Source organism: Polypterus senegalus, chromosome 17 (genome assembly GCF_016835505.1).
Source record: "Polypterus senegalus isolate Bchr_013 chromosome 17, ASM1683550v1, whole genome shotgun sequence".
NCBI lineage: Eukaryota > Metazoa > Chordata > Cladistia > Polypteriformes > Polypteridae > Polypterus > Polypterus senegalus.
The window spans coordinates 86,706,737-86,734,522 of record NC_053170.1 but is presented as its reverse complement, the minus strand read 5'-3'; the positions used below and the strand labels follow the sequence as shown (position 1 = coordinate 86,734,522).

At 42.0% G+C, this 27,786-nt stretch overlaps 1 protein-coding gene across 1 annotated transcript; it reads left to right on the top strand.

Moving 5' to 3' along the window:
• LOC120517893 (T-cell antigen CD7-like) lies at nt 1–27,670 on the top strand. Its single transcript, XM_039740407.1, has 4 exons — nt 1–214; nt 19,518–19,853; nt 23,944–24,080; nt 27,474–27,670. Exons 1-4 carry the CDS (start codon nt 133–135, stop codon nt 27,537–27,539), a joined length of 621 nt encoding a protein of 206 aa, XP_039596341.1. The 5' UTR covers nt 1–132; the 3' UTR covers nt 27,540–27,670.
• The last annotated feature ends 116 nt before the right edge of the window (nt 27,671–27,786 follow it).

Genomic DNA, 27,786 nt, shown 5'->3' with positions numbered 1-27,786 from the left:
TCAAAGGCACATGTCCTGTTTGGCATATCTGTCACCGCTTTCTATTTCCTCTCCTGCTTCTTTATACACAAAAGCGCACCTTTGCGCAGCTCACGGCACAGGCGACAATCGGAGAAGAAAGGCGACTGAGCGATGTCCGTGACAATGGCCGCTGTCGTGTGGCTGACCCTGCTCGCACTTTCTTTGACAACAAGCACCGGGCGCGCGACGACTGGTAAGTGGATTAAAGTCCAGTCCGTTAAGAGCTTTTTCAGTCTTGAACTTCTAAAACTATCGGGGTAACGAATGTCAGTGTCGTCTGGTATACCTGCTGCATAAAGAAAGGGTTAACGAAACATCGGGTCGCTATTAGACGTGCTTACTAATTTTTGAATATTTCAAATCTATCCTCATCGGCATAGTTCTCGTTAAATGATCGTAGCGAAGGAGCACAAATATAAATTACTCTGACCCATTTTATTTATGTCGCGCCCAACGCACTATAGCACTTGCACTGATCAATGCTCATATATTTGCTTTATACTTTTCCTGAATGTGCTTTTAGTATAAGCATTTGAATAAAAATCCAATTGGGAATTTGGCATTATGATATTTAATAAAATGACGTGTAATATGTCAGTAGGTTGAAACAAGCGTCACATTTCATATATCTGTCTTTTAAACTCCTACACCTGAAAGACAGCATGTGCTCTCCAAAATTCCCGACTGCTTACGGACTGCACTGCCTGTAAACGAGTCACAAAGGAAGTGGAATGAAATATTTCATTAATCCGTCACCCGTTTTACTGAAGTCCTCCTCCTGTTTGCACAGCTCGCTCGCTGTCTCTGCTGCTTGTGCGGCTCTCTCGAGGCTCCTTATGGGCTTCTGCTGCACGCATCACACATGAGGCACCGCAACTTAGGCACCTTTTTTTAAAAATCTCACCTCACTTGCTTTTGAGATCCTAAATTCTTATTAATCATTTTAGCTGCCTGCTAAGGTACAAGTAAAAAAGAAAAAAAAATCAAACTTTTCTCTCTAACACCATTAACAGTTTGCCTTCAAAAAACTTTTTTTTCTGGATTTGCTGAACTATGTCAACAATTTCAACAAAACGGGGTTGTGCAAATTGACTTAAATGACTTAAACTCAGTCAACACAATGTGCTCAAGTTAGATCAAATACATTTCTTATGTTCAAGAAACTAAACTAACAGAACCTCAACATTGCTTTACTTCAGTGGATTTAATGTAGGAACTAAATAGATTCTGTAGATAGCAATACTAAATGACATTTACAATTAGTAAAAGTACTGAATTGCATCTTGTGTAATAAATATTCAAACTATATCAACACTGCTCAGTTATTAGCACATCAGGTAATCAAGTTCTCTCGAGGATGACTGCAGTTTTCAAACAGGCCACATTAAGTTGTTGTGGGTGGGTGATGTCTGTCAAAAAAACAATACTTGTAAATCAGGTTCCACCACCCTGCAAAACCCACGCATTTGGAACAAAATCAATTTACTGACAAGTCTTTAACTTTCTTTCGGAGTATATAAAGGTGTAAGAACCTTGTCAACAAAAGGTTGGCAGCTCTTTATACAAATCTGGGATAGTCGTGTCCATTAAACCTGACTCTTTTAAATTAAATCAACTTAATTTAACTGGGTATAGGCAAAGTGGGAATACCATATTATATGAGGGTTAGAAAAGTATTAATTCTGAGTAAGATCAACATAACATTAGTGAGTAATGACAAGAGACCCAGAGACAGGTAGATGATCTGGTTGTGTTGTTTCAACTTCAGTTAGGGTTAGGGTTAGGCTTAGGGTGTTAGTGCGACAGCTAACAGATTAACTAGAAAAAGGCACTTAATACCAGACAAAATCATTATTTTAAGTTAAAGTAAAATCCCCAATGGTTCATTCTTCTGAGTGTATCACAAGGCACTTTACAGGGCTAACAAGAGGGAGTTTACAGCCTGTGTGTTAATCATAAAACAGATTTTTATTAAAATATTCAGATATAAAGTGCAAAAAACAAACCAGATAAATCAATCTTTATATATAATACGCTACCGTGGCTGTCCATTTGTCTGTTCAGGATTTTAAATCACCTGTAGCTCGCAAGCCGTTTGACCTATTGACCTCAAATTTAGTACACATATACTACGTGACGTCTATTATCTGCTTTCAGGGTGGTGATTGACCTCCAAGGTTATTTCTCTTTTTATTTTTATTTTATTTTATTGTAGAATCAGCTCTTGGCAGTAGGGCGGCTGTGTGGCACATGCATACGGGCACCATTCTCATCCCGACCCCCTTTGCCGTCACTTCCCCTACCTCTTCATATCTTAGATCATTCTTGAGGCAGATTGAAGACTTAAGTGAAAAATGAAGGAAAACATACTAAGTAATTTCAACACAGACACTGACTTAATCTGTTTTAATGTGAAAAGACGTCGATGAAAGAAGAGAAGAAGCAGGCTGCTAGGTAGAAGAAAAGAAGAGCTGCTCAGGAATCAGCAAGCGCATTAACCTCTGAGCAAACGAATAGTAAATGTACAGAGAAAGAGGATGAAACTAGGAATGCTCAAGTCAAGTGTATTCACTGCACGTTACTGGTCTTGACTATAATACACTCCAGATGACAAACCTTATTTTTCATATTATGATAAAAATACAATACGCACTTCTGTGAATTTCCAATGTGACAGAACGAAAGCAGAAAGAGGCCGTCGCATTCATGACGTTGAGAAGAAGCATCTGATTGAAAGATTGCCTGGACTGAAAAGTGACAGCCGCCACACCATCAAGGTGGAGGATTGCCTTCCTAGACTCTTAAACAGGCCGGTCCTTTAATGGCACTTCAGGTTCAGGGTTCGTTACTGGGTTGTGTGGTTCCTCATTGAACTGTTGCATGATGAAGGACCATTTCATTCTGGGGAGAGTTCTATAAAATAAATACATTAATAATAATAATACATTTTACTTATTTAGCACCTTTCCCATCCTCAAGGCACTTCTCTGCATATATAGTCTTTGTGCTTCCACAGACTTCCTAATATGCAGAAAAAAATGAAATCTTTAATGTATGGGTAGGTTGTAAGATACTTTAAGAAAAACCGAACCTACACAGCGAGAGTCCTTCTACAGTCTGGACCCTTTGCTGTGTCGCAGGTCTGTTACCTTGTACTGTTGAAGATACAGCAGGGGCACCCGCAGCCAAAAGGAAGCATTTGGAGTCTCGGGACAGGCAGCAGAATCAGGCTTTATTGTACGGCGCGCATACAGACTCAGCTCAGATGGAGCAATGAGCCCCCCCCAGAAATGGGCATCAGGGCCGGATTAAGGTGGGTGCTATTGATGCTGCAGCATCAGGCCCATTCCTGAAATAGGCCCAGATGAAAACAGACAAGAATTTTCTGGAAGCTGAACAGTTTTCCATTGCTATATTTACCTCAAAATAATTCTTAGAATGAAATTTGGAGTCCGACTTTCGGACGCCTAGACACAGCTTAACTTATTACACAGTTACTATTGTTCTTTGGGCTGTGATGTAACTGTAACGTCGTTGTGTTTATTGTTAACCGAAGAGTTCAAGCTAATGCAATCAATTTTTGCGTTAAACAGTTTACTTAGTAATTTATCTGCGTTTTTGCAATAACTTGGGGATTTTTGCCACTTTATTATTGTCCGGTAAGTGTCACGTAGTAAATTTTTCACCTTGAAAGTTAGTTGTACAGTAAAAATCGATGGCTATTTAAATGGTTATCTGTAAAGGTAAAACTAAAAGCCAGCCCGCGGGCCCGGCATAGATGTTTAGAATTTTTAAAATCCTCGACAGGATTCTGCTCTATTATGAAATTTAAATCGTGGACAAATTTTTACCCTCAAGAGCCTGAACTCAGTCACTTTGACCCAATGTCTCTGCAAATTCATTTCTTCTTACTCTGTTTTGTAAGAGAATTGCAAAATTTTGTGTATTTCACTGTTAGGTTTTCTGCATTAAGTGCACTTTTCAGACAATTGCTATTGAATGTCGATGTTACGTAGTTTGATGTTAATCTCGAGTTGTTACGATACTATGTTGTTATTGTTCAATAAAGTTAAATAAAGGCTGGCTGGTTGCATCACAAGCCATTAAGTCTCCTTGGTCGGTCTGAGTGCACATGTACGGCGAGTGTCGAATGCACATGCACCAATGGCGAGAAAAAATAGGCCTTTTTTGCACTCCAGCATCAGGCCCAATTTCATCTTAATCCGGCCCTGATGGGCATCTGTTACTTTTATTACACTTCTTATCCTTTAAGCCATTATTCTTCTTCATCTGACTTCTAGTAGTCCACTGCTCTAATTAATTCCACCAATAATTCTTAGTTGAGGGGGTCTCTTATCTGCCAATCTTATCTATTTCATAAGAACTGTTCTCTCCCCCTTCTATCTCAGCGCTTGCTACCATTATTTACAAACCCTAGGAGTTCACATTCCCTCTCTAAGCGAGGGGCCCATCCTTTCAGCTCTCTAGTACCTCTGACCTCTGGCTTATGAACTATTGGTGGTTTCAGGCTTACACAAAATAATCAAAATATTTGTAGCATAAGCCTTTTTAATTCTAACTCTTACATCTTAATGCTTAATTAAATATTATATCTACTTGTCTCATGTGTGTATCATACTTTGCTAATACGTGCAAATTACCAATTTTAAGAATGCAATTTTCTATACTACTTGTGGTTATTTATATGGAGCTAAAGAAATGAAGGTTCTTTCTGGACCTTTCATATGGATGGGTGTTCTGAGAACCAAAACTGGCATCACTTTGAAGAATCGCTTGGGCTCCTTTATTTATAAGAGCACATGGTAGGCAACCGAACAGGACACAAACAGATCACGACGACATGAAATTGTTGTACGCAGTGAGAGTCTTCTTCAAATATGAGCCACTGATATGTCGCAGATCTGTTACCATCTAGTCCTGCTTATTTACTGTCTGGAGGGTCTTTCTGGAATCTTCATGTGGATGAGTCTTTTGGGAACCATAGCATCGCTCTGAAGAACCACTCCGGCACCTTGATTTTTAAGATGGTAGACATGAAGAATTACAGTTGCTCTAGTTATTCTAAAGGAGTAATATGGCTAGCAGAACTGGTTACTTGTTGTAGATGATAACAAAAGAGGTTTCAAGCAGCTTCTAAATGTTGGCATAAGTTAGAGAAATTAATTTACAGTATAATATTGGTGAATGCAGAAAAACGATGGCAATTCAGATACTGCAAAAACGAAATGGGACTGGTGGCTAATCTGATATTTTAATACATCTGTAAGGAAGAAAGCAAATGAAACAAAAATAAAGAGGAACTGATTTCAGTAAACAAGACAGGAACACCATCAATTGTGTTTTAAAGGATACTGAAGTAAAGGCCAATTGCTGTAGATTTTTAAAACTGCCCTGATTTCAGTCCATGTTAAAAATATTCTATACTAGCTGTCCCCTGCGGCTCCGCCCATGTAGTAGTGAAACCGGACAAACTTTAAAAATCAATAAAAAAATGTAATAATTTGTATTGAGAAGAATTTACATTGATAGCATTCATATCCGAGGACCTCTTGATATACAATATTTTTGGATTTGCTATCAGGGGCGAGAATGTAGCTTTGATCCCGTTGCCAAAAATGTAAAAAGTTGGTAAGGTATCGCTGGCGAAGCGGAAGGTAGGTACACTCCCACGTCAAATGCTGTCACTGTGTCTGATCGTGTTCAGCTCTGATGGGAGAAGAGCATGTGGCTGTGATATCTCTACCAATGAGCTACCCTCTAAAATACACGTAGATGTGATCTCTCTCTCAAAAACGTCAAATGTTACTCTTTAATAATCTCTAGATGATAATGTCTGCTGAACAAAAAGGTATCGCTAGCTAAGCAGGTGCAATGTACACTCCAACACGTGGCGAGAGGTAGAGTGACTCAAGCAGAGGCTGGCGCGCGAGTGAGGAGGGCCCGCCCCCCAGGCTCCCTACTCCTGAGGTCCCACCTCCCTCTTCCCTCGGCCCACAATTGCTCTTTCAGATTTTTATAAATAAATTGGTACTGCAAGCGAACTATGATACTTAGTGCGAAGGGAGAATTCGCAAAATCAACTGCAATGTTCAAGCATATTATAGAAGAAAAACCTGATCTAAATCCGTTAAGTAGTTCTCTCGTGAAAAGCAGACAGACAGACAGACATATATATACATTGTCAGAGATGGCTGGGGTGGCGGCCCGGCCGGGATGCCCAGGAGGACCTGAAGAGGGCTTGCGCCTTCCCCAGACCATGTGGGGGCGACCACCCTGGTACCTTTGGGGGCCACGGGTACAGAGCTTTGAAGCTCCACACTGTAGGGGCCCGTGGTACCGCCAGGGCGCCCCAATGCCTTTGGAGCCCTGGACCTCAGCACTTCCGCCACACCCGGAAGTGCTGGGGGGAAGAAGAGCTGGGACACCCGGAGTGCTTCTGGGGATGCAGCCGGCACTTCCACCACACTGGGGCGTGTCGGTGGAAGATTGCTGGGAAACACCTGGAGCACTTCCGGGTGATTATAAAAGGGGCCGCCTCCCTTCATTCAAGGCTGGAGTCGGGTAAGGAGAAGGGCAGAGCTTGGTGGAGGAGGCAAGGAGGCAGCCCGAAGAGAGTGAGGCATTGTGAAGAGGCCGGGATTTTGTAATTGTAAATATAAAGCACTTAAATAAACGTGTGTTGGGTGATTTCAACGTGTCTGCCTGCCTGTGTCTCCACAACGTAGAGAGATGTAAATAATGAGAATGTGTTTTGACCATTCAGCTTTATCAGTTGAGGCAGAGCACTGATAATTGGGGCCATGTAGTTCAAGCTCAGACATCTTTAGATTGACACTTCATTGCCTCAGTTTTTACCTTTTGGTTAACCACATTTAAGCTTCTTGAGCCGTGCTCTTTGCATGCTGTGTATGGTGGTTACTGTTATGTCACAATTTAACATTCTCAAACCAGCTCAATCCAAACAAACAGAGAGCACAATAGACATGGCGACCAGGCCCACACACACCCACACACAAACCCCACTTCCTTTCCTTTGACTCCTTTTGTTCTTAGGTGGAGCAAAGGGTCTGTTGGGTGTGTGTTTCTAACTTCTCTCACTATCCACCTCAGCAGTGACATTCATGTCTCTGGTGACTCTTCCTAAGAAGTCAGTAAACAAATTGGGAGAACATGGGGGTCATGTGGTCGCTGGAAAGGGGTGTGTGGCGATCCTGATATCTATGCAAAGGGGCGAAGGTCCAAGTCTTTAGAGTCCTTGTGCTTCCTGTTTTGCTATATGGCTTCGAGACATGGATGCTATTCAGTAACCTGAGATGAAGACTGGACTCCTTCAGTACTTGTCTCTTTGGAGAATCCTTGGGTTGAGTTGTGACAAACAACTGGTTGCTCATGGAGTCCCAAATGAGGCACATTACCTGAATTGTGTGGGAGCATCGACCATGTGGCGTGATTCCCCGAGGGTCATCAGGCTCACAGGATCCTCATTGTTGAGGACCCAAGCCGCTAGACCAGGCCAAGGGGACACCCATATAACACCTGGCTGTGGCAGATAGATGGCAATTTCCAGAGGGTGGGACTGGACCGCGTGGCTGCCTGGTGGGTTGCCAACCAGGATCCCAAGATGTTTTGTCGTGAGGTGGGTGCGGCATCGCGCTGTAGCAGTGCATGCTCCCCAACCTGACCTAACCTGTTGCGAGACATGGACACTATCCAGTGACCTGAGATGAAGACTGGACTTCTTCAGCACTGTGTCTCTTCAGAGAATCCTTGGGTACCGTTGGTTTGACTTTGTGTTCTAATGAGTGGTTGCTCATGGAGTCCCAAATGAGGCACATTACCTGCATTGTGAGGGAGCGTTAGTTATGGCACTACGGCCTTGTGGCGTGATTCTCTGAAAGTGACCTGTCTCACAGGATCCTCATTGTTGAGGACTCAACTGGCTGGACCAGGCCAAGGGGACGCCTACTTAACACCTGGCTGCAGCAGATAGAGGGTCATTTCTGGAGGGTGGAACTGGACTGCATGTTTGCCAGGGGGGTTGCCAACCAGGATCCCGAGCTGTTTCATTGTGTGTTGGGTGCGGCAACCTGCTGTACCAGTGCATGCTCCCTGACCTGACCTGTTTCCATTGCCATAAGGAAATCCATGGATGACATGATACATGCCTACTTTAAGTTCACTAGAAGTTCTGCACTCAGTTTACCTTGTGGGCACCAGTGGGTGCACCAACTCCCCAAACCTGACACCGACAGACACCAGGCGAGAGTCCAGCAACACAAACGGCTTTAATTTTGATGTTGGAAATGTTTCCCACCAATGCCCAGCACAGTACAGCAAGCACCAATAACTGATGCACTTTCGTCTCCCGACTCTGGCTTTCCGGAGCAGTGGCAGTGGGCTCCTTTAATCCTGTACCCGGGAGTACTTCCGGTGGCCCATTAGCACTGACGTAATAAGGCTCCGCAGTCCCTGCAGCACCCCTTGGCACCCGACAGGGCTCTGCTGAACTCCAGCTCTCATGAAGCCCCGTTGGAGTCTGAAGCACCGCTGAAACTCAGGGGGGCTGTCATCTAGCGCTCTGGGGGAGATAAAGGCCTGCATGTGTTCTCTCCCCTGGTCCTTCCATTAAACAGGCTTCTCGGCCACATATAAGCCCCAACCATCCACCATAACCTTTATGTATAATTTCTGTGGTTTTCTTTAGTTAGGTTGATCATTTTTGGTGGCAGCCCACCCAAAGATTCTCTTTGTGTGTCCAAAGCATTTTGGTAATCTGTGAAGACCACGTGCCGTTTGGCTTGCCATTCTTCATGCTGTTCAATGATTAGACTTAAGGAATTCATTTGGTCTACACAAGATTTGCTTGTTCTTTCCTTAACGGACTATCCACTGTTGCTTTAAATTTATTCAGAATTATTTTTGCTGTGACCTTATTACTGACAGCCCCATGCAAGTCTGGATTAAGACCCCCACAGGCCCCTGGGTGACTTCGGTCCTTAACAGAGAGTTGATCTTAACATTGTGTGGACACTCTGTCATTTACTGCAGTGTGGTATTTCCCACTCTTACTTGACTTGATCATTTCATGGTGTGGTTGGGAAGAGGTCCCCACTTGGAGAGCTTGGGGGTTGTGGGGGGAGTGTTATAGGTGCAATCAGGGCCAGCTGTAGAGCAAACGTCACGCCCAAACCATGGAGTCTTGGAGGCAATTGCTATACATATTATTGCGGATTGTAGAGTGGGTGGGTTGGGTGTTGGATTCAAGAGTAGGGGGACGGCGGGGAGAGGTTTGGTCTCCTTTGAAAATTCCCCTGAATCGCACATGGATCTCATATTGTTTTACCCACATGGAGGTCCACACTATGTTGTACATGGATGTCAGGCAAAAGAGCAGGGGAATGGTGTGTTCTGTTTTGGGTTTCATGTAAGTCAAATGCAAATGTTGGATCGAATTATGAGTGGGTGCGGGAGGGGGGGCATAGAGATTCACAACAGTTGTAGATGGTTGTCATCTTCAATAGCTCCCTAAGAAATTAACAAGCGTCACACCAACATGTCAGATCAAAAGGCCTCAGGGTGAGGAGGCTGGACACCAAAGGCCACCCAAAGCCAACCCCTACTGACGCTAATGGGTACATCTATTAAAGTTAACAAAATGCCCCCCCCATCCCCTCAAATCTTTGCTGCCTTAGGCAATGACATAGTCTATCTATATGGCAGAGCTGACCCTGGGTGCAATGCCATCTATGCCAGGAGCTTTGTGTTTCTTCAGCTCTTTAGTTGCCCTCAGTAATTCTTCTTCACTTGAACCCAACACCCTAATAGTTCCTTTTATGGAGCCTTTCTGGCAGACATTTTCTCATCCCTTCAAGATCAGGATCCATTACGTTAAGCATTTCACTGAACACACAACTGTTTTAAAATCAGCAGTTCACCATCTTTGGGGATGTGGGAGGTAAATGCAGTACTGAGTTACCGTGTGTGTTTTCAGTAAGTGCTGTCAGAGCCCACCGTGGGCGAGTTACCACTTTATCTCTTTATGTCATGCCAGGTTAATATCCTTCCTGTGCTTTCAAACTTGCTAACTCTGTTACTATGTGTGTCATGGAAATTAAAAAAAAAAAAAAATTTCGATGGTTGTTAATACAGTTGGCAAAGTTGGAAGAATTAGCCACCAGGTGGCGCTGTCCCTACACTTGGCGCCCATCCACCCCACGTAAGGCATGGCTTAATTCTATTCTATTAAGTTATTCACATTTACATGAAATATTCACGAGAGGGCAGCCAGTTGGTGGTTTTAGAGAGAACATCGACAAGCATTTCAGCCATTTTAAGGGGGATACTCTGCTGTATTATTTGGAATCACTTGCAGTATTTGCAGACTTCAACACCACAATATGTTAACATTTAAATCATTTTTAAGAGAGAAATTATATTCAGTTCCTATCTGTTTTTAACTTAATCAAGTTTTTGCACATGCACTTGATTTAAATTTGACTGATCCAGCTAATCTTTATTCCAATCTATTTAAACCACTTCAAAGATTCGTGACCCAAAACTTATCCTGGAGATATGAAGCACAACCTTGAATGGGGCACCAGTCCATAAGCAGGCACATTCACACATGCCCTCAGACGTTGGCAGCCAAGAAATCACCAAGTAACCCAACATGCACGTTTCTGAGGTGTTCAATGGAAGCCCGAGTTCTGAAGGGGAAAACGTGTGGTGGAGTGATATTTTGTGTATAAGTTGATAAATATTTTGTATGTCTTTGACATACCAATTATAATTTTAGTGTTTTATTAGGCTTGGTGTACTTTCATGTCTAACTAACCAACACCCCAAGTCATTAGGACTGACTCAGGATGTGAATTTATGGTGATGAGGATGGCGCATCAGACCAGCTTGGCACAGGTGACACTGCTTGCACTTTGAGACCATAAGCCATCCTCCGCAAGAAGGCCATGAAACTACCTAGCTTAGGACTTGAGGGCAGGTGTGAAAAGGCAGTGGTCGCACACCCATTGGTCTGAAGTACAGTATGTCTGTAGATGCCCTATCCCTCCCTCCCTCTCTCTCTCACACACACCATGGCCATGAAGAGAACACAATGAGAAGCACAACACGGCGGACATATTGAGGCAGTAATGTGGCCTGTTCTGAGGAAAGTGGACTAAAATTGATGACCGGACCAAAGACATTTCAGTAACTACAAGTCTGTGTGCCACCTGAAACTACACATCTAACATTTATCAGGCTCTATGATTATGTATTCATATGTACTCTTAAAATGTCTAACTTGACTCCTGCTTGTCCTTTTACTCTAATTGCCTGAGGTTATAGATGTAGAAAGGGAGCTGGGGAAAAGTGCTAAAGTACAATCTATATATATATATATAAATAAAATCCAATGTTTGTCTGTCTGTCTGCTTTTCACGAGTGAACTACTTAACGGATTTAGATTGGGTTTTTTCTATAATTTGCTTGAACATTACAGTTGATTTCACAACTTTTATTATTGCGCTAAGTTATCATAGTTTGCTTGCGGCACTGAGTTATTTGAGCGAATCTGAGAGAGAGCAGCAGGCCAAGGAGAAGGGGGAGGTGGGACCTCAGGAGTACGGAGCCAGGCAGGATCCTCCTCACTCACACGCCAGCCTCTGTTCGAGTCGCTCTACCTCTCGCCACATGTTGGAGCAGACCTTACCTCCGCTTAGCTAGCAATTCCCATTTGTTCAGCAGACATTATCATCTAGAGACTGTTAAGGAGTAACGTCTGACATTTTTGAGAAAAAGATCACAGCTACAGTATGTGTGTTTTGGAGGGTAGCTGCTCATTGGCAGAGATATCACAGCCACGTGCTCTTGTCCCCACATGGGGGACGTTCTCCTGTCAGAACTGAAAACAATCAGATACAGTGCCAACGTTTGACGTTGGAGCATACCTACCATCTGCTTCACCAGAATTACATTTTTTAAAAATTTTGTTATTGATTTTTAAAGTTTGTCCTGTTTCACTAATACATGGGCGGAGCCTCAGGGGACAGCTAGTACCTTATAAACAGTGGTAAGCCTATGGGATTTGAGGCATTCTGATAAAGTATACACAATAAAGAGAAAGGTAGATAGATAGAAAGATAGAAATTTGGCATAGTTGGCAGGATTACATAGATAGATAGATAGACAGATAGATAGATAGACAGATAGATAGATAGATAGATAGATAGATAGAATATGAAAGGCACTATATGATAGATAGATAGATAGATAGATAGATAGATAGATAGATAGATAGATAGATAGATACTTTATTAATCCCAAGGGGAAATTCACATAATCCAGCAGCAGCATATTGATAAAGAACAATATTAAATTAAAGAGTGATAAAAATACAGGTATAACAGACAATAACTTTGTTTAATGATCATGTTTATCTCCCTCCGGGTGGAATTGAAGAGTCGCATAGTGTGGGGTCTCCTCAGTCTGTCAGTGGAGCAGGACGGTGACAGCAGTCTGTCTGTCGCTGAAGCTGCTCCTCTGTCTGGAGATGATCCTGTTCAGTGGATGCAGTGGATTCTCCATGATTGACAGGAGCCTGCTCAGTACCCGTCACTCTGTCACGGATGTCAAACTGTCCAGCTCCGTGCCTACAATAGAGTCTGCCTTCCTCACCAGTTTGTCCAGGTGTGAGGCGTCCTTCTTCTTTATGCCCCCTCCTCAGCACACCGCTGTGTAGAAGAGGGCGCTCGCCATAACCGTCTGATAGAACATCTGCAGCAAATTATTGTAGATGTCGAAGGACGCCAGCATTCTAAGGAAGTATAGTCAGCTCTGAACTCTCTTGCACAGAACATCAGTATTGGCAGTCCAGTCCAATTTATCATCCAGCTGCACTCCCAGGTATTTATAGGTCTGCACCCTCTGCACGCAGTCGCCTCTGATGATCATGGGGTTCATGAGGGACCTGGTCCTTCTAAAATCCACCACCAGCTCTTTGGTTTTGCTGGTGTTCAGGTGTAAGTTGTTTGAGTCGCACCATTTAACAAAGTCCTTGATTAGGTTCCTATACTCCTCCTCCTGCCCACTCCTGATGCAGCCCACGATAGCAGTGTCATCAGCGAACTTTTGCACGTGGCAGGACTCCGAGTTGTATTGGAAGTTCGATGTTTGTTGGCTGAACAGGACCGGAGAAAGTACAGTCCCCTGCGGTGCTCCTGTGTTGCTGACCACAATGTCAGACCTGCAGTTCCTGAGATGCACATACTGAGGTCTGTCTGTCTAAAGAGGACAAAACGGGAAAGCAGAGTCATGTAGGACTCTACTGAAGCAAACCAAATCACAGCAGGCATGGAGAGAACGTGCTAACTGCGCACAGACCATGGATTCCAGTCCAATCTCCTGAAGCCGAGAGACAGCAGAGCTAACCGTGCACTTCACTGCTCTGCCAACCAGGGAGGACACCATTTAACATGTCGGTGCTGTTATTATGGCACATAATTGAATTAATGGTTGCTGCTTAGGGTGGCACAGTGGTAGTGCTACTGCCTTAAAACAAAGAGACCAGAGTTCAAGGATAGAGTCGGCATGAGTGTCCTTTCACAGTCCAAAAACATGCCAGTCAGGTGAACTAGCATGGCTACTTTGGCCCCTGATGTGTGTGTCCACCTTGACATGGGTTAGCATCCTTTCCAGAATTTGCCCCTGCCTTATCCCTGATGACTGCTTGGATCGGCTTCAGCTACCCCAAGGCCCTGCTCTGGGTTAGTTGGTTACAAAAATGGATGGATGGATTGTTGCTCCTTATTTTAACATTTCACACAATGGGTGGACCTGGTATTCTTGTATTTAAACAGCTTCTCTTTAAATAGGAAAGACACTACTCAGTTACCTGGATTGATGCTCCACAGTTCAAAAACTGTACCTGCAGCTTGCAGTTTAATGTCAGAATTTTGAACGAGAGAAGCCTGGTTAAAAGAAATGAAAGAAATGTGTAATGGCAAATAGGCAGCTTAAAGACCTCATAACCTTGACCAGTCTTGTTCCAAAAACTGAAAAATAGGAGCCTTCATCTCCACAGCTATGATGTCTGTTAGAGGACACGTCTTTCATTATTCACAGAAAACGTACAGATGCTCATCTGCTGTCTGCCTGCTTCTGATGATTAAAACAATGCACACCGTAAACCTGCAGTGCAGTCACTTCCAGAAACTCCCAGGGGAAGCCCCACATACCCTGCATGCCCTGCACAAGAGGAAAGCCACTTAGTCAGAGACACTTGCAGCCTGCCATGTAACAACGTTTGCTCCTTTAGCACATTTTCATACAAGTGATGCAGCTCAAAATGCTTGCTTTTTAAAAGTTAAACAAATAATAATTATATGAATGAATAAATAGATGAAATCTAAAAAATTAAAAATATGAATACATCTGTATTAACTTACACAATACAAATAAACAAATGGCATATAAGTAACAGATCAGGAGTTAGAGTCTGTAATGGTTCGGGTCGGCTACACACTTCCTTATAGCCACTGGAAGCCTCTTGAACCAGAGTCCGTCGATAGTCATAGACTGAAATGAGCCGGGCAAATGAGAAGGGGTGGCTGCAAAAGTGTTAAATACTTTGTGATGGACAACATGCATGTATGGGCATCCCAGTCACAATGGGAACAATTAAACAAAAAAAGAATTGTTTTCTATCCTAGTTTTATAAAAATTGATCTATTTGTATGGAATGTTGTGTGTTTTCAATAAAATCAATAAAAGTAAAATAAATAAATAAATAAATAAAGACAGAAAGAAAGAAAGAAAGAATTAAATATGGAAGTATATTAAAGGGCGGATGTCGAATTTTTCCAACAGAATGGGTTGATGGCAGATGTCAACTAAAGTCGACACTCATGGGTAGAGGGAGATACTCAACTGTAAAAATACACTGATACGTTATAGGTAGACCCCCTTTAATAACTACTAGACTTGTTGACTCGATGTTGAATGCCTTCGTGTGTGTGAGTAACCTAAACAATGTCTAGAATGGCGTTAACATCTGGCGAGAGAGCAAATCGAATGTGCAAAGCAAAATACTCAGTGGCCGGTGTTATGTGTATATTTTATTCTTTTGAATTGGACTCTGAGCTGTCGGGCTCCAATTTGGGTGAAAATGATCCGGAGATCGAGATCTAAAACGAGCTGGTGGCGATAGTTCACTACATGCAGCAACTGACGTTCTATGTTGATTTATGTGAGAAACTATTGCTTTGTGTGTTCTTAGAAAACTGAGTTTTGTGGAAAAATATTCATCCTTGGGAGAAAAGTAAAAAAAAAAAAAAAAAATCAGCCCTAAAAGAGTTAAAGAAATAACTCTTATCCTCAACTATGACCTGTTTTATTTAGGAACCAGGCAGAAGGAAGCTTGTCCATTACATCTTTTATTTCCTTTTTAACAAATGCTTGAAGAGGGAGCTTTCCTGTTACAGCGATGTTGTTAGCAAGTGGTCAAAGAATAAAAGCAGACGTCTGTATTTATAATCAACTATATTTACATAATGGCTACATATCATACTCTGGTGATCTCTGATCTGGATATTTACTCTGATTGGTGTTTTCAGCAAAGAGCATAACCAGCCTAAATACAGTAATCCCACCTCGATCGCGGGGGTTGCGTTCCAGAACCCCGATGATAGGTGAAAATCCGCGAAGTAGAAACCATATGTTTGTATGGTTATTTTTATATATTTTAAGCCCTTAGAAACTCTCCCACACTGTTTATAAATATTCTCCGCACTGTTATACAGTAAACCCTCGTTTATAGTGGTTAATCTGCTCCAGACAGATAAATGAATTTCCACAAAGTAGGATTCTTTATTTATAAATCTAATATTTTCACAGTTAGAGCATAGAAAATCTGTTTACGACCTTCTAAATACGTTTTTTAACATTATTAGAGCCCTCTAGACATGAAATAACACCCTTTAGTCAAACGTTTAAACTGTGCTCCATGACAAGACAGAGACGACAGTTTTTTCTCACAATTAAAAGAAAGCAAATAGATCTTCTCTTCAAAGGAGTGTGCGCGTCAGGAGCAGAGAATGTCAGAGAGAGGGAGAGAGCGCTCGCTAAGAAAAGCAAACAATCAAAAAATCAATACGTGCTTTTGGGCTTTTAAGTATGCCGAAACACCACAATAAAGTGGCATTTTTTAGAGGAGCCTCCGCATCCGCTAGGCAAACAGCCTCTGTGCAAACAGCCCCTCTGCTCACACCTCCTCCGTCAGGAGCAGAGAATGTCAGAGAGAGTGAGAGAGACAGAGAAAAGCAAACAATCAAGCACCGCGCGGGAAGCATATCGTATATCATTGAGGAGTTTTAGTTAATATGTAATACATGCTCTGATTGGGTAGCTTCTAAGCCATCCGCCAATAGCATCCCTTGTATGAAATCAACTGGGCAAACAAACTCAGGAAGTATGTACCATAAATTAAAAGACCCATTGTCTGCAGAAATCCGCGAACCAGCAAAAAATCTGTGATATATATTTAGATATGCTTACATTTAAAATCTGCGATGGAGTGAAGCCGCGAAAGTCGAAGCGCGATATAGCGAGGGATCACTGTACACCAAAATAAAAGTATAATTTCTGCTAGATTCCTGCTTTTTAATATCTCTTAAATTCAGCTCTTATTCTTTTATAAAAACTGCATCAAGTCTTACTTGGTACATGAAAGTCAGCCAACTTCTTGAACTGTCACCCAGCACCTTCTTGTTCTTTGTTGTTCACTTGACTTTATTTGGTTTCTTGATATGCTTCAACAAGTTTTTGATATTTATTAGCCCTTTTACTACAAAAGCAGCGAGAGGATGTGCAATGTCGTTATTTTTTTAAATTGTCTCCTTGAGATAACAGAGTAATTTTATTTGTTTTCTTGAGATAACGGAAAAATTTTATTGCGATCTCGAGAAAACGGAACTTAACCTTTTCTCCTGGCATCAGACTCGCTTAAATTGCAATGCCTATAAAACGGAAGCCTTGCTAACCATCTTCTTAAATGACGGAACCAAATGTTAAGGCATAAACATATTTTAGCCTGCGTCAGCCCTTGATTGAACAAAAATGTGACGCGCTGATCAATACAGTTCTGCACTTCTTCCATTTAAAACAGGACGTGGCTTCAATAAGCTAAACATTAAACATTAGATACAATTATTTCATAATTTTGAGAAAACAAGATCTTTTGTTTTATCGAGATCTCGATAAAATTATTCTGTTATCTCAAGGAAACAATTAAAAAAAATAACGATATTGCACGTCCTCTCTTGGCTTCCGTATTTTATACTGCTTCTAAGATAGAAGCTATATTTTAATGTGGAAGGCAGACTAAAACACTTTATGGGCAAATGACTATGTGACCCCTAAGTCTAATTTTTGTTCCGCAGACATCTGACGAGACAAAAGGGAGGGTTGATTTTGTTTCAGTTTCGACTTCTCACTTGCTTAACCGTTCAACTCTTGGTCATTTGCATTCATTGTGTATGCCTTTACTAGTGCAAGGCATGACAAGTATATGTATATACAATAAAACCCCGGGTCACGACCGTAATTTGTGTCCAAACTCTGGTCGTAACCCGATTTGGTCGTGACCCAAAGTAATTTCCCTCATAGGATTGAATGTAAATACAATTAATCCGTTCCAGACCGTATGAACTTTATGTAAATATATCTTCTTTAAAGATTTCTAAGCACAAAAATAGTTAATTATACCATAGAATGCACAGTGTAATAGTAAACTAAATGTAAAAACATTGAATAACACTGAGACAAACACCCAGGCTCCCTGCTCAGTTGCATGTGAGCCCGCACTCGCTCTGTCTCTCCTGCACTGGCTTTCTCCTCCTGCTTCCTGCCTTCTCCTGCAACCTCCCATTCTTTCCTGTTCTCTTCTTTTTCCCTTTAGCTGACTCATGCTTCTGTTTATGAAGAGGACGTGGTAGTCATGGCAATCATCAGCTTCTGGGAACAATTACGGATGCGGACCGCTTCTCACCTGTGCACTTAGGTGAGAAACGCCCACATCACGAACTCCTCAGGAACCCCTTCAGCCACACACCACCACGCCCCCTCGCTAAGCCGCAAGTGCGGTGATTATTTATTAAAACTGGCCTTTTTGATGGGAGCTGTGGACCCGCTATACCACAGGAGGAAGCTGGGTTGAGAAGAGGTTACAGTTGTGAGGGAGAGTCCCTCTGCGTGATGCACTGAGAACAATGTACAGTACAGGGAGAGACTGAACACGTGTGGAAATCATCGGTGCGTACGAACCAGAAGGGAAACTGGCTTGTTTGTCACACGAGTGTGTGGTCGTGAACAGATGCAAAAGTTTGGCGAAATTTTTGGTCGTAACCCGATTTGTACATGATCAGAGACGTTCGTGACCCGAGGTTCCACTGTATATATATTTTTTGAGTGTTGCTACTCATAAAAATCATTAATGGACGGGTCTTGAACTCTGACATTGAACGCAGACATGGCCCCCTGAGGGCTGTTTAGATGGACGGACCTGCATTGATAGTATTTTACATACGATTTTAAAGGACAGAGGTAACTGACGTAATGATGTTAACACTGGTTAGATGTGCTCAGATGATTCCATTTTAGTAACATTCATTTATTGTAAAAAGATGGCAAAGATCGACATTTGTTCTTACCTTTGGTCACATCTAAACCAACTTGGATCTCAACTTATCCCAAAGAATTAACTAATGACTCTAAACTGGCCCTGTGTGAGTGAGTGAGGGTGGGCAGGTGTGTGTGTGTGTCCTGCGCTGCTCAGTGTTTGGTCCTGCCATGCTCCCTGTGCTGCCATGATTATCTATTGCTACTTGTGACCAAACGGATCCAGAAAATGAACAATACACGGAGCCCACTTAGCCTGATGTTATAGCTCGGGCGTGTGCAGTGATTGTACAGCAAGTAGAATAAAAATATGTCAGAGGTGCAAAACTGTGTGAGTTCATGACATGGTACTGCGGTCCAACACAGAACAGAGGGGCACATACTGCTGAAACCACATCAGATGCCTCCATGGCAGGGTCACATCTAGTTTAGTTAATTCAGCAAATTACCTAATGCCGAAAAAAAAAAAAAAGAAGAATTAATTGTTAACGAGCACAAAAGGAAGTCTGCATCTCTGAACTGTGAAATGAGCTGCAGTTTGAAATTGCTTTGTCAAGATTTTCACGGCCATTTGTCGAAACACAAGGGTAACGCTCAGGATCCGTGATGGACTGGCACACCCCGTCTTGAACCAACCTGGCAATCCTAAACCGAATTAAGCCATTTAGAGAAGTTTATGTTAATGAAAAACTCACATTGTAACTTGGAAAATGTCTTTGTCATTATAGTGTACTACAATGAAGATTTGTAACAGACGTACACTTTACTTTAGTAATTCTCATGCTTGTATTTTTGTATGTTTGCAGTACAACAGACTCCAAAAGTAAAAGAGGTGACACCAGACCAGAATATCAACATCACTTGTTACATCAGTTTGACGGAGCTTGACATGCTGTGTCTACGAAGACTGTACACCAACCCAGGCAAAATAGCTTGTGTTCATAAAAAATCTGATCCAGTCATCGATGCAACATATTTAAACCGAACAAACATCATAAAAGAGTTTCCAAATACAATCATTACAATCAGCAAATTACAAGAAAATGACACCGATGTGTACATGTGCGAGTATTCCCAGATTAATATGAAGACGTACGCAATGGAAACCTTCAATGGCACTGGCACGCTCATTATAGTTAAAGGTGGGTGCTCCTGTTTAAAATAGAAATGATTGCTTACTAAACGTGCTTTTCACAATAAACTGCAGAGTACAGTATAAATCTTCAACAGGACTCCAGAAGAAGTGACTGATGATATCCTCCGGTCTGATTTTGGACACCATGGGAGCAGCACTAGCATGATTACTCCTGGCCCTGGACCACCACACTGTCAGATCGGCCAAGGGTTAATTTGTAAAGTCCATAAAGGATGTCTTCATTCCCTTTATTTGTTTTTGCACTTGGCTTTTCAGTATAAAATTATCTGGATGAGGCTACTCTGCCCTTTTTTCTGAATAGATTCTGTATGAAACATTCTTAAGAATAAACAAAAATGTGAACGCTGCTACTCTGTAGGATGCTTGATGATGTGCATCCACGTCTGTTTATCAGACATGCTGAATTAACTCTTAATGGCAAAGCGTGTGCGTGTGTGTGTGTTTATGTAGGCCCTGAGAATACAGAAAGTCATCCTGGGCCAAGGGAAGGAAGGAGGTCCCACCCAGACAAAGCTGCCCTAAGGGGTGGATGGGCATCCCAGCCGGACTTGGTTCCAGTACCTTCCCTGGATGGGAGAAGAGGGAAGGACAGAGAAACGATTGTCCCTGGGGGAAGTTTATTCCCCCCAAGCGCTAGATGGCAGTAGCCATCCATGATGGCACCTATTCAAAAACCAGCAGTGAATACTGAGAGATGTAGTCCAACAACACAGCCCTGCTAGGGACCATAGGGGCTGCAAGGGGGCGCTGTAGGGAGATGCACTCCTGAATTTATGGGACCTCCATATGACCCAGAAGTGGCAGTGGCCCTGGCACCGGAAGTATTCCCGGGTCCTCAATTAAAGGGACCACACTCCCTTATCCAGGCGAGTTGATGCTGTGAGGACGTGAAGCAACACCCAGTTGGAGGAGGGCAGTGTGGTGGTGCAAGGAATTGTAGAGACAGAGAGAGAGAGAAAACCTGTGCTTGTGCTTGTTGTTACTTTTGGAGGTATTTGTAATAAAAACCATCCATTATTTGAACCCGGGACTGTGCTGTTGTGTTCGTGTTGGGTTTTGGAGCTCACTAATGCCCTTGGTTCCTCAACAATATATACATTTATATATATAGTCACACTTGAGTCACAAAGTTGCACAGGTTAATTCAGGGTTTTCAAGAGACAGAAGCTTTATTTGAATACATTCAGAACAAACACAAGTCTCTTCCAGGAGCGATCCGGGCAAACTATCAAACCGGTTGCCACTGCTCCGCCTCTCGTTCAAAAGAACACGAAATCATCTTCCTCAAAGGGGTGCAGCGGCTCGGGAGCAGCAACCGGAGCTGAGGGTGTCTGGAGGAAGAGAGACAAGACAGTGAGATACTAGGACAGCCAAGGTCCGGTCTTTTAAATGTTCGTAGTCCCGTGTGAGATGCAAAACGCACGGCACGGCAGCAAGCAGCAGGCTAGCAGCTGATCACGCAAAGAGGAGCTGAAAGGTTGTGTTTGTTTTCCATGGTATCACCGTTTAAGAGGGGGTTTCGAAGGAATGGCCATGTCCTCTTGGATCCGCGTTCATCACCATGTTCACACCCCTCCCTCAGCTTTGTTCACATCTACACAACATATGCTCACAGGTCCAGTGCCAGACGGGGAAGTACTCCTGAGACAATCACGTCTGACAACACAGAGGTCACTACCTGAGTCCAACAAGGCAGGGATTTCTCAGCCCGCTAATGACACCGAGACCCAGAAACCACCCTTCAGTGATGTAGATGGTACCTGCGAACAACACACCTCGGCCAAGCCAACCTCCATGGACTGAGCTGGGGAGAGGCGACATTCCCTGGCGAGGTGGCTGGTCTATTCAAATCGGAAGCACCTGCATTTAGCACCATTGCCAGAATACCCACAGCAGAGTCTTCTACCAAGAGTTACTCCAGGAGGGGTCACAACAGCAACGTCGGAAGCCTGGGGAAGTTGCACTGATGAAACATGAATTAAAGGGGTCTGGGGCCGCGGCTGAGGCAACAGTTGCCGATGATTGATCTGAGGAGAAAGTCTGGCAGATTGAGAGTGATTCATGGCCAGAGCAAATGTTCTACCCTGTCTCCAAACAACCTGGGAGCCTTCCAATCTTTGCGCCAAGGTGTACAGTGAGTCAGTATCATATCGAAGAAACTCGTCATGGAGCTCTTCTAGTATCCCATGTAGCACCACATTGATGGCGACCTTCTCCACTATGCATTTGATGGGATCCGCAACGAACCAGCTCTGAATTTGACGAAGCAAGTCCTTCAGCTGAGCATGGATAGGGCCATCAGTGTCCAGCTGCCAAAGCCGGAGTGCAGATCCCTTAGCTAGGTAGCTCATAGCCATATGAAGAAGAACTTGCTGCTTCAAATAATCATAATCACCAAACCTCTCTGGAAGAACATTCCGCAATGCAAGCAAGGCATCCCTGGACAAATATGTAATGATGATGGCAACCCAGGTTTGTCTATCCCAACGCATTAAAGTTGCTGTTTGCTCAAAGCCCAGCAGTAACATTGTCTGAAGGACCCATCTTCATCAGCAGTTCCTTTGGTGGAACAGCAGGTACAGGAGGCAGATCCTCAGGGTGCGGAGGAACGGAACAGAAACACATTGTCTTGAGGATCCATCTGTGCAACCACTTCTGGTACCACTTGCCACACTTGGGTCACAAAGATGCATAGGTTCATTCATGGTTTTCCTGAGACAGAAGCTTTATTCGAATACAGGCAGAACAAACACAAGTCTCTTCCAGGAGCAATTTGGGCAAACTGTCAAACCGGTCACCACTGTTCTGCCTGTCGTTCAAAAGAACTCACAATCTTCCTCCTCAAAGGGGTACAGCGGCTCGGGAGCAGCAACTGGAGCAGAGAATGTCTGGGGAACAGAGACAAAACAGTGAGATTCTAGGACAGCCACGGTGCGGTCTTTTAAATGTTCGAAATTTTGTGAGATGCACGGCAGCAAGCAGCAGGCTAGCAGAGGAGATGAAAAGCTGTGTTTGTTTTCCATTGTATAACTCTTTAAGAGGGGATTTCGGAGGAACAGTCATGTCCCCTTGGAGCTGCATCTCATCACCATGTTCACAATATATATATATATATATATATATATATATATATATATATATATATATATATATATATATATATATATATATATATATATATTAGATCCAATTAGATCAGACTCAGTCTGGACAGAATGGGGGTTAAGACTGTGGATGTCAAATCCTGAGTTTGTGGGCTCCAATCCCACTGCTGACACCATGAGCAAGTCACCTGGCTGTGTTCCAATTGGGAAAAGCAAATGAAATGTAACCAATTACATCTCTAATGTTATAAGTCGCCTCAGATAAAGGCATCAATCCAATAATAAGTGATAAATATGACTCTCTGAAAGAGATTAAAACAAGACTAGAAAGAGGTCTCACTAAATGTACTGTGCTTTTCAAACCAAATTCTCAATTTTGACTCCTTTTACCTCAGTTGTCGCCTTTTTGTCTAAAGCTATGTCTCCTAAGGAATTTTAGAAGTAACATCTGCGAAAAAGTTAATTCTTAAATGAAACATAAATGAGAATCTCTTCTAAGCCATCAAAGATCCACCTTTGAGCAGTCAAGAGTTTCCTATGGGGTGATCAATGTAGAGCTGGACTTACTTTTTCCACATCTCAAATTCACATTTATATTTACTTAAATTATACACTACAAAATATAAAGATGGTATGATGTTTGTTATGCTACATTACATTTATCTAAAGATACTTTTAAAAAAAAGATCATATCTCAATATGTCCACAAAAGAAACATTTCATGGGGTGAACAGATGACGTCAGTCAAGAAGTCAGAAACCTGACGATGAACCTCTGAAACGTTACAGTCATGGTTGCTGTGTCAGTGTCATGTAGGAGATGGCCGTGTGTAAATTTGTTTAACGTCTTGAATTGTATTGTCATCCTGTTTGTGCCGCGCAGGTTTTAGCTTTAGCTCAGCTATTCCAGTATTTGGTCTTCTAATTGTATGCGCTAAATAGAAATGACATGATTGCTTTTGACTTTTTTTAGATATCAAGACACCAGAAGATCAGTGCAGCGATGTACAAATGCCAGACCTGTTAACCATGCTGATCGTCACCTTGAGTTCAGCAGTCATCATTTTGGTGATTGTGTTTTTTGCTATATTCGTTTCTAAAACAGATTTGGTAAGTAAACACCACCACACCATAACTTTGAGAACTGTGGATACTTTGTGTTAAAGCAGGAGCAAAAATCACCTTATTTTGTCATTTAGTACTGAGTTCATATCCTAGATTTTGATATTTGTTGTCCTGCTTGTCCAAATTGTCATCAACCAAACGATAATCCGTTAAACAACGGCTGGACGACAACCTTCTATGGTTTGTTCAGGTCAATAGGTAAACATGGAAGGCAGAGTTTTATAGCTTATTTTAATACTTGAAACTACTGAAGGCTACAGACCAGCTGAACTTATGTTTTACATCAGGAAGATCTTTGACCGGTTGTTTCTGGACCATATAAGTCCTCATGTGGTAGAGCAACTGGACCCTCTGCAGTTTGTCTATCAGACGAAGACTGGAGTAGAGGACATCATTATCCATCTGCTCCACAAAGCTGGCAGCACTGTGATGATTATGTCATTTGATTTCTCCAGTTCTTTCAGTACCATTAAGTCATTCCAGTTAAGGGGTAACATCAGAGATACGCAGGTTGAGGAGCCAATGGTGTCCTGGATAATGGACTGTCTGTCAGGCAGACCACCGTTTGTGAGACACAAGGACTCCTGTCTGCTTTTCTTATCACTCTGTACATCTCTGACTATAAGGTCACTTGCAGAAATTCTCAGATGATTCTGCATTTATAGGTTTTATCAATAAAGGGGGCTGAGACAGAGGAGAGGAGTCAGCTGGAGAACATTGAGAATTGTCTACAACTCAACATCAGAAAAACCAAGGAACTGCTTATTGACTTTCACCACACCAACGAGCATCAATGTTAAGTCACTACTTAAGGGCTGAATGCAGAGGTGGTCAACACCTACGGGTGCTTGAGGGGTCCACATCAATAACGGGATGGACTGGTCTCAGAACACAGAGGCACTATATAAGAAAGGGCAGAGCAGAATCTGCTTCCTCTATAACTCTGTGATGGCCAGTGTGGTGTGCTGGGCTGGTAACATCACTTCAAGAGAGACCACCAAATCAACAAACTAATGAAAATGGCAGGCTCATTTATGACATGAACTCTGGACCTATTGGTGGTAGAAGAGGAGGAGAGAGTGAAAGCAAAACTGAGTGCCATTATGAACAAAGCTGCACATCCTCTCTGTGACACACCAACACTGAGGACGTCCAGCCAACAAATTACTCAGCAGAAGTGTGTGAAGAAACACAATGGGGGCTCCTTTATACCAACAGCAATACTTCTGTATAGTGCCTCACTGGGACTGGGATTGCCAAATCAGAAGTTTTCTTTCATTTTATTCATTCTGTTTTCAGACCATTGTGTGTGTTTTATATATATATATATATATATATATATATATATATACAGTAAACATATATACTAGCAAAATACCCACGCTTCGCAGCGGAGAAGTAGTGTGTTAAAGAAGTAATGAGAAAGAAAAGGAAACATTTTGTCTTTCTGCGTTAACCACATATTTTTTCATACGTCTCAAAGGGGATGCGAGGATAAAATGAATCAGGAAGCGCGTATACATACTCAGTGCACCCCCTCTCAGGAATCAAACCTCGAACGTTGGTGCTGGAGGTGAAGTCTCTACCATTGCGCCACGGCGTGTGGTTTATCTATTTGAGCGTATGTAGATCGGGGTATATATATAAATATACTGTATCTATCAATGTTGTATATTGTTCAGATCTATCTATCTATCTATCTATCTATCTATCTATCTATCTCTCTATCTATCTATCTATCTATCTATCATATAGTGCCTTTCATATTTTATCTATCTATCAATCTATCATATCTATCTATCTATCTAGTACCTTTCATCTATCTATCTATCTATCTATCTATCTATCTATCTATCTATCTATCTATCTATCTATCTATCTATCTATCTATCTATCTATCTATCTATCTATCTATCTATCTATTTCACTATGCTATCTATCTATCTATCTATCTATCTATCTATCATATAGTGCCTTTCACTATCTATCTATCTATCTATCTATCTATCTATCTATCTATCTATCTATTATACAGTGCCTTTCACTATCTATCTATCTATCTATCTATCTATCTATCTATCTATCTATCTATCTATCTATCTATCTATCTATCTATGAGGACTACTCTAAGAGGGTTTGTGTTTATTGAAATGTTAACATCACCTGAGTTGGACTTTTCTGTCTATGAATCCTACTGAACCACCACAAGCTTCCTTTTTAAGCTCCTGATATTGTAAAATGCTATTAAAACATTGATTTTATATACTGGTGTGCGTTATTTAAATTGTACTGCATTATTGCTGACATTTTTAATTATGACTCATGTTACAAAAATATTTAATCATTAATAATGGGGTATCTTGGTCTTTGATGAAATAAATAAACAAATATGTAAAAATGTCTAACTTTCAAGACAGTTAGGAAAGTCCCTGATAATATCTGCACATTTTCTAACTTGTTTTGAGTTTCAGATTGCATATCTTTTCTTTATTTTCTGAGAAGTTTGTTTTGTTCTTTGCTTTTATTTTTATGCAGGTAATTGGTATAAGTTGCTTAAAGGTACCATATGATAAATGAATAGATATGAACGATATTGTAGGAGTGATGGATAGAACTTTATTTGTTCCCACAGGGGAATTTGGCTTTTTACAGAAGCTCTTGAAATAAATAAATAAATAGTTATATACACATACACCAAGGTCTGAAAACACAACAGAATAACTAAAAAAGAATGAAATCTCCCGACTTAACAGTCCCAGTCCCAGTGAGGTCGTATGCAGGCGTTTTGCTGTTGGCTGAATTTCACACACACAGGTGGCCCGGTGCCACAGCACTTAGCCTGCCAGACTCAGCTCCTCGAGACTCAGGCTTTGTGTGCCAGGCCAGTTGCCTTCTATATGGACTGTGTATGTTCTCTCCATATTTTTCTCCTCTTTCAATCCCACACCACACTGGCAGCTCCAGATTTATGTGGATGAGCGTCGTAAGAGTGTTGTTGTGCCCTGTGATGGACTGGCGCATTGATCAGGGTTTTTTTCCGGCTTGCTTCCATTGTTGCCAAAATGGTCTTTGTCTCCTCATACCTTTAAACTTGCATGAAGTGTAGTTCAAAACTAGCAAGCGTGGGTTGATAATTTTACAAAACAGAAACAGATGTCTGTGAAGTTTATACACAAAACTGTTCTTCCTAACTGGCTGTGATGAGATCTTTCATTGGTCTCCTGAGCCCATTTTTTTGTTTTTGCAACATGAATAAAAAATTGCAGGAATTTATGAGATGCTGCCTGTGTAGGCGACAAAAAGCAGTTTTTGTTCTGTGGGAAAATACGCAGGCTTAAGGCAAAGTCATGTTTTTGATGACACGTTCTTGTTTTGCAGATCAAGAAGCTGTGTTCCAAGAAGCCATCAAAAGAGGCTGTTTATGAAGAAATGATCAAAATATAGCGGCACCCAAGACCAGAGGAAGTGCATCTTTGACCGCGTGCAGCAATTTCTATTTTCTAGACTTTCTGGGTCACTTGAACTGTACACCACATTAACATGTGGCTTTGGCCCTTGTTGTGCACATAAAGACTGCACATTAGTGTCATTTTTTTTAATGGCGATCTTTGAAGCTCTGCCTTTCAGTTATTAGAATTAGAGACATTTCAGATGGAATTTACACATAACTTACTAAAATGGAGATGATTTC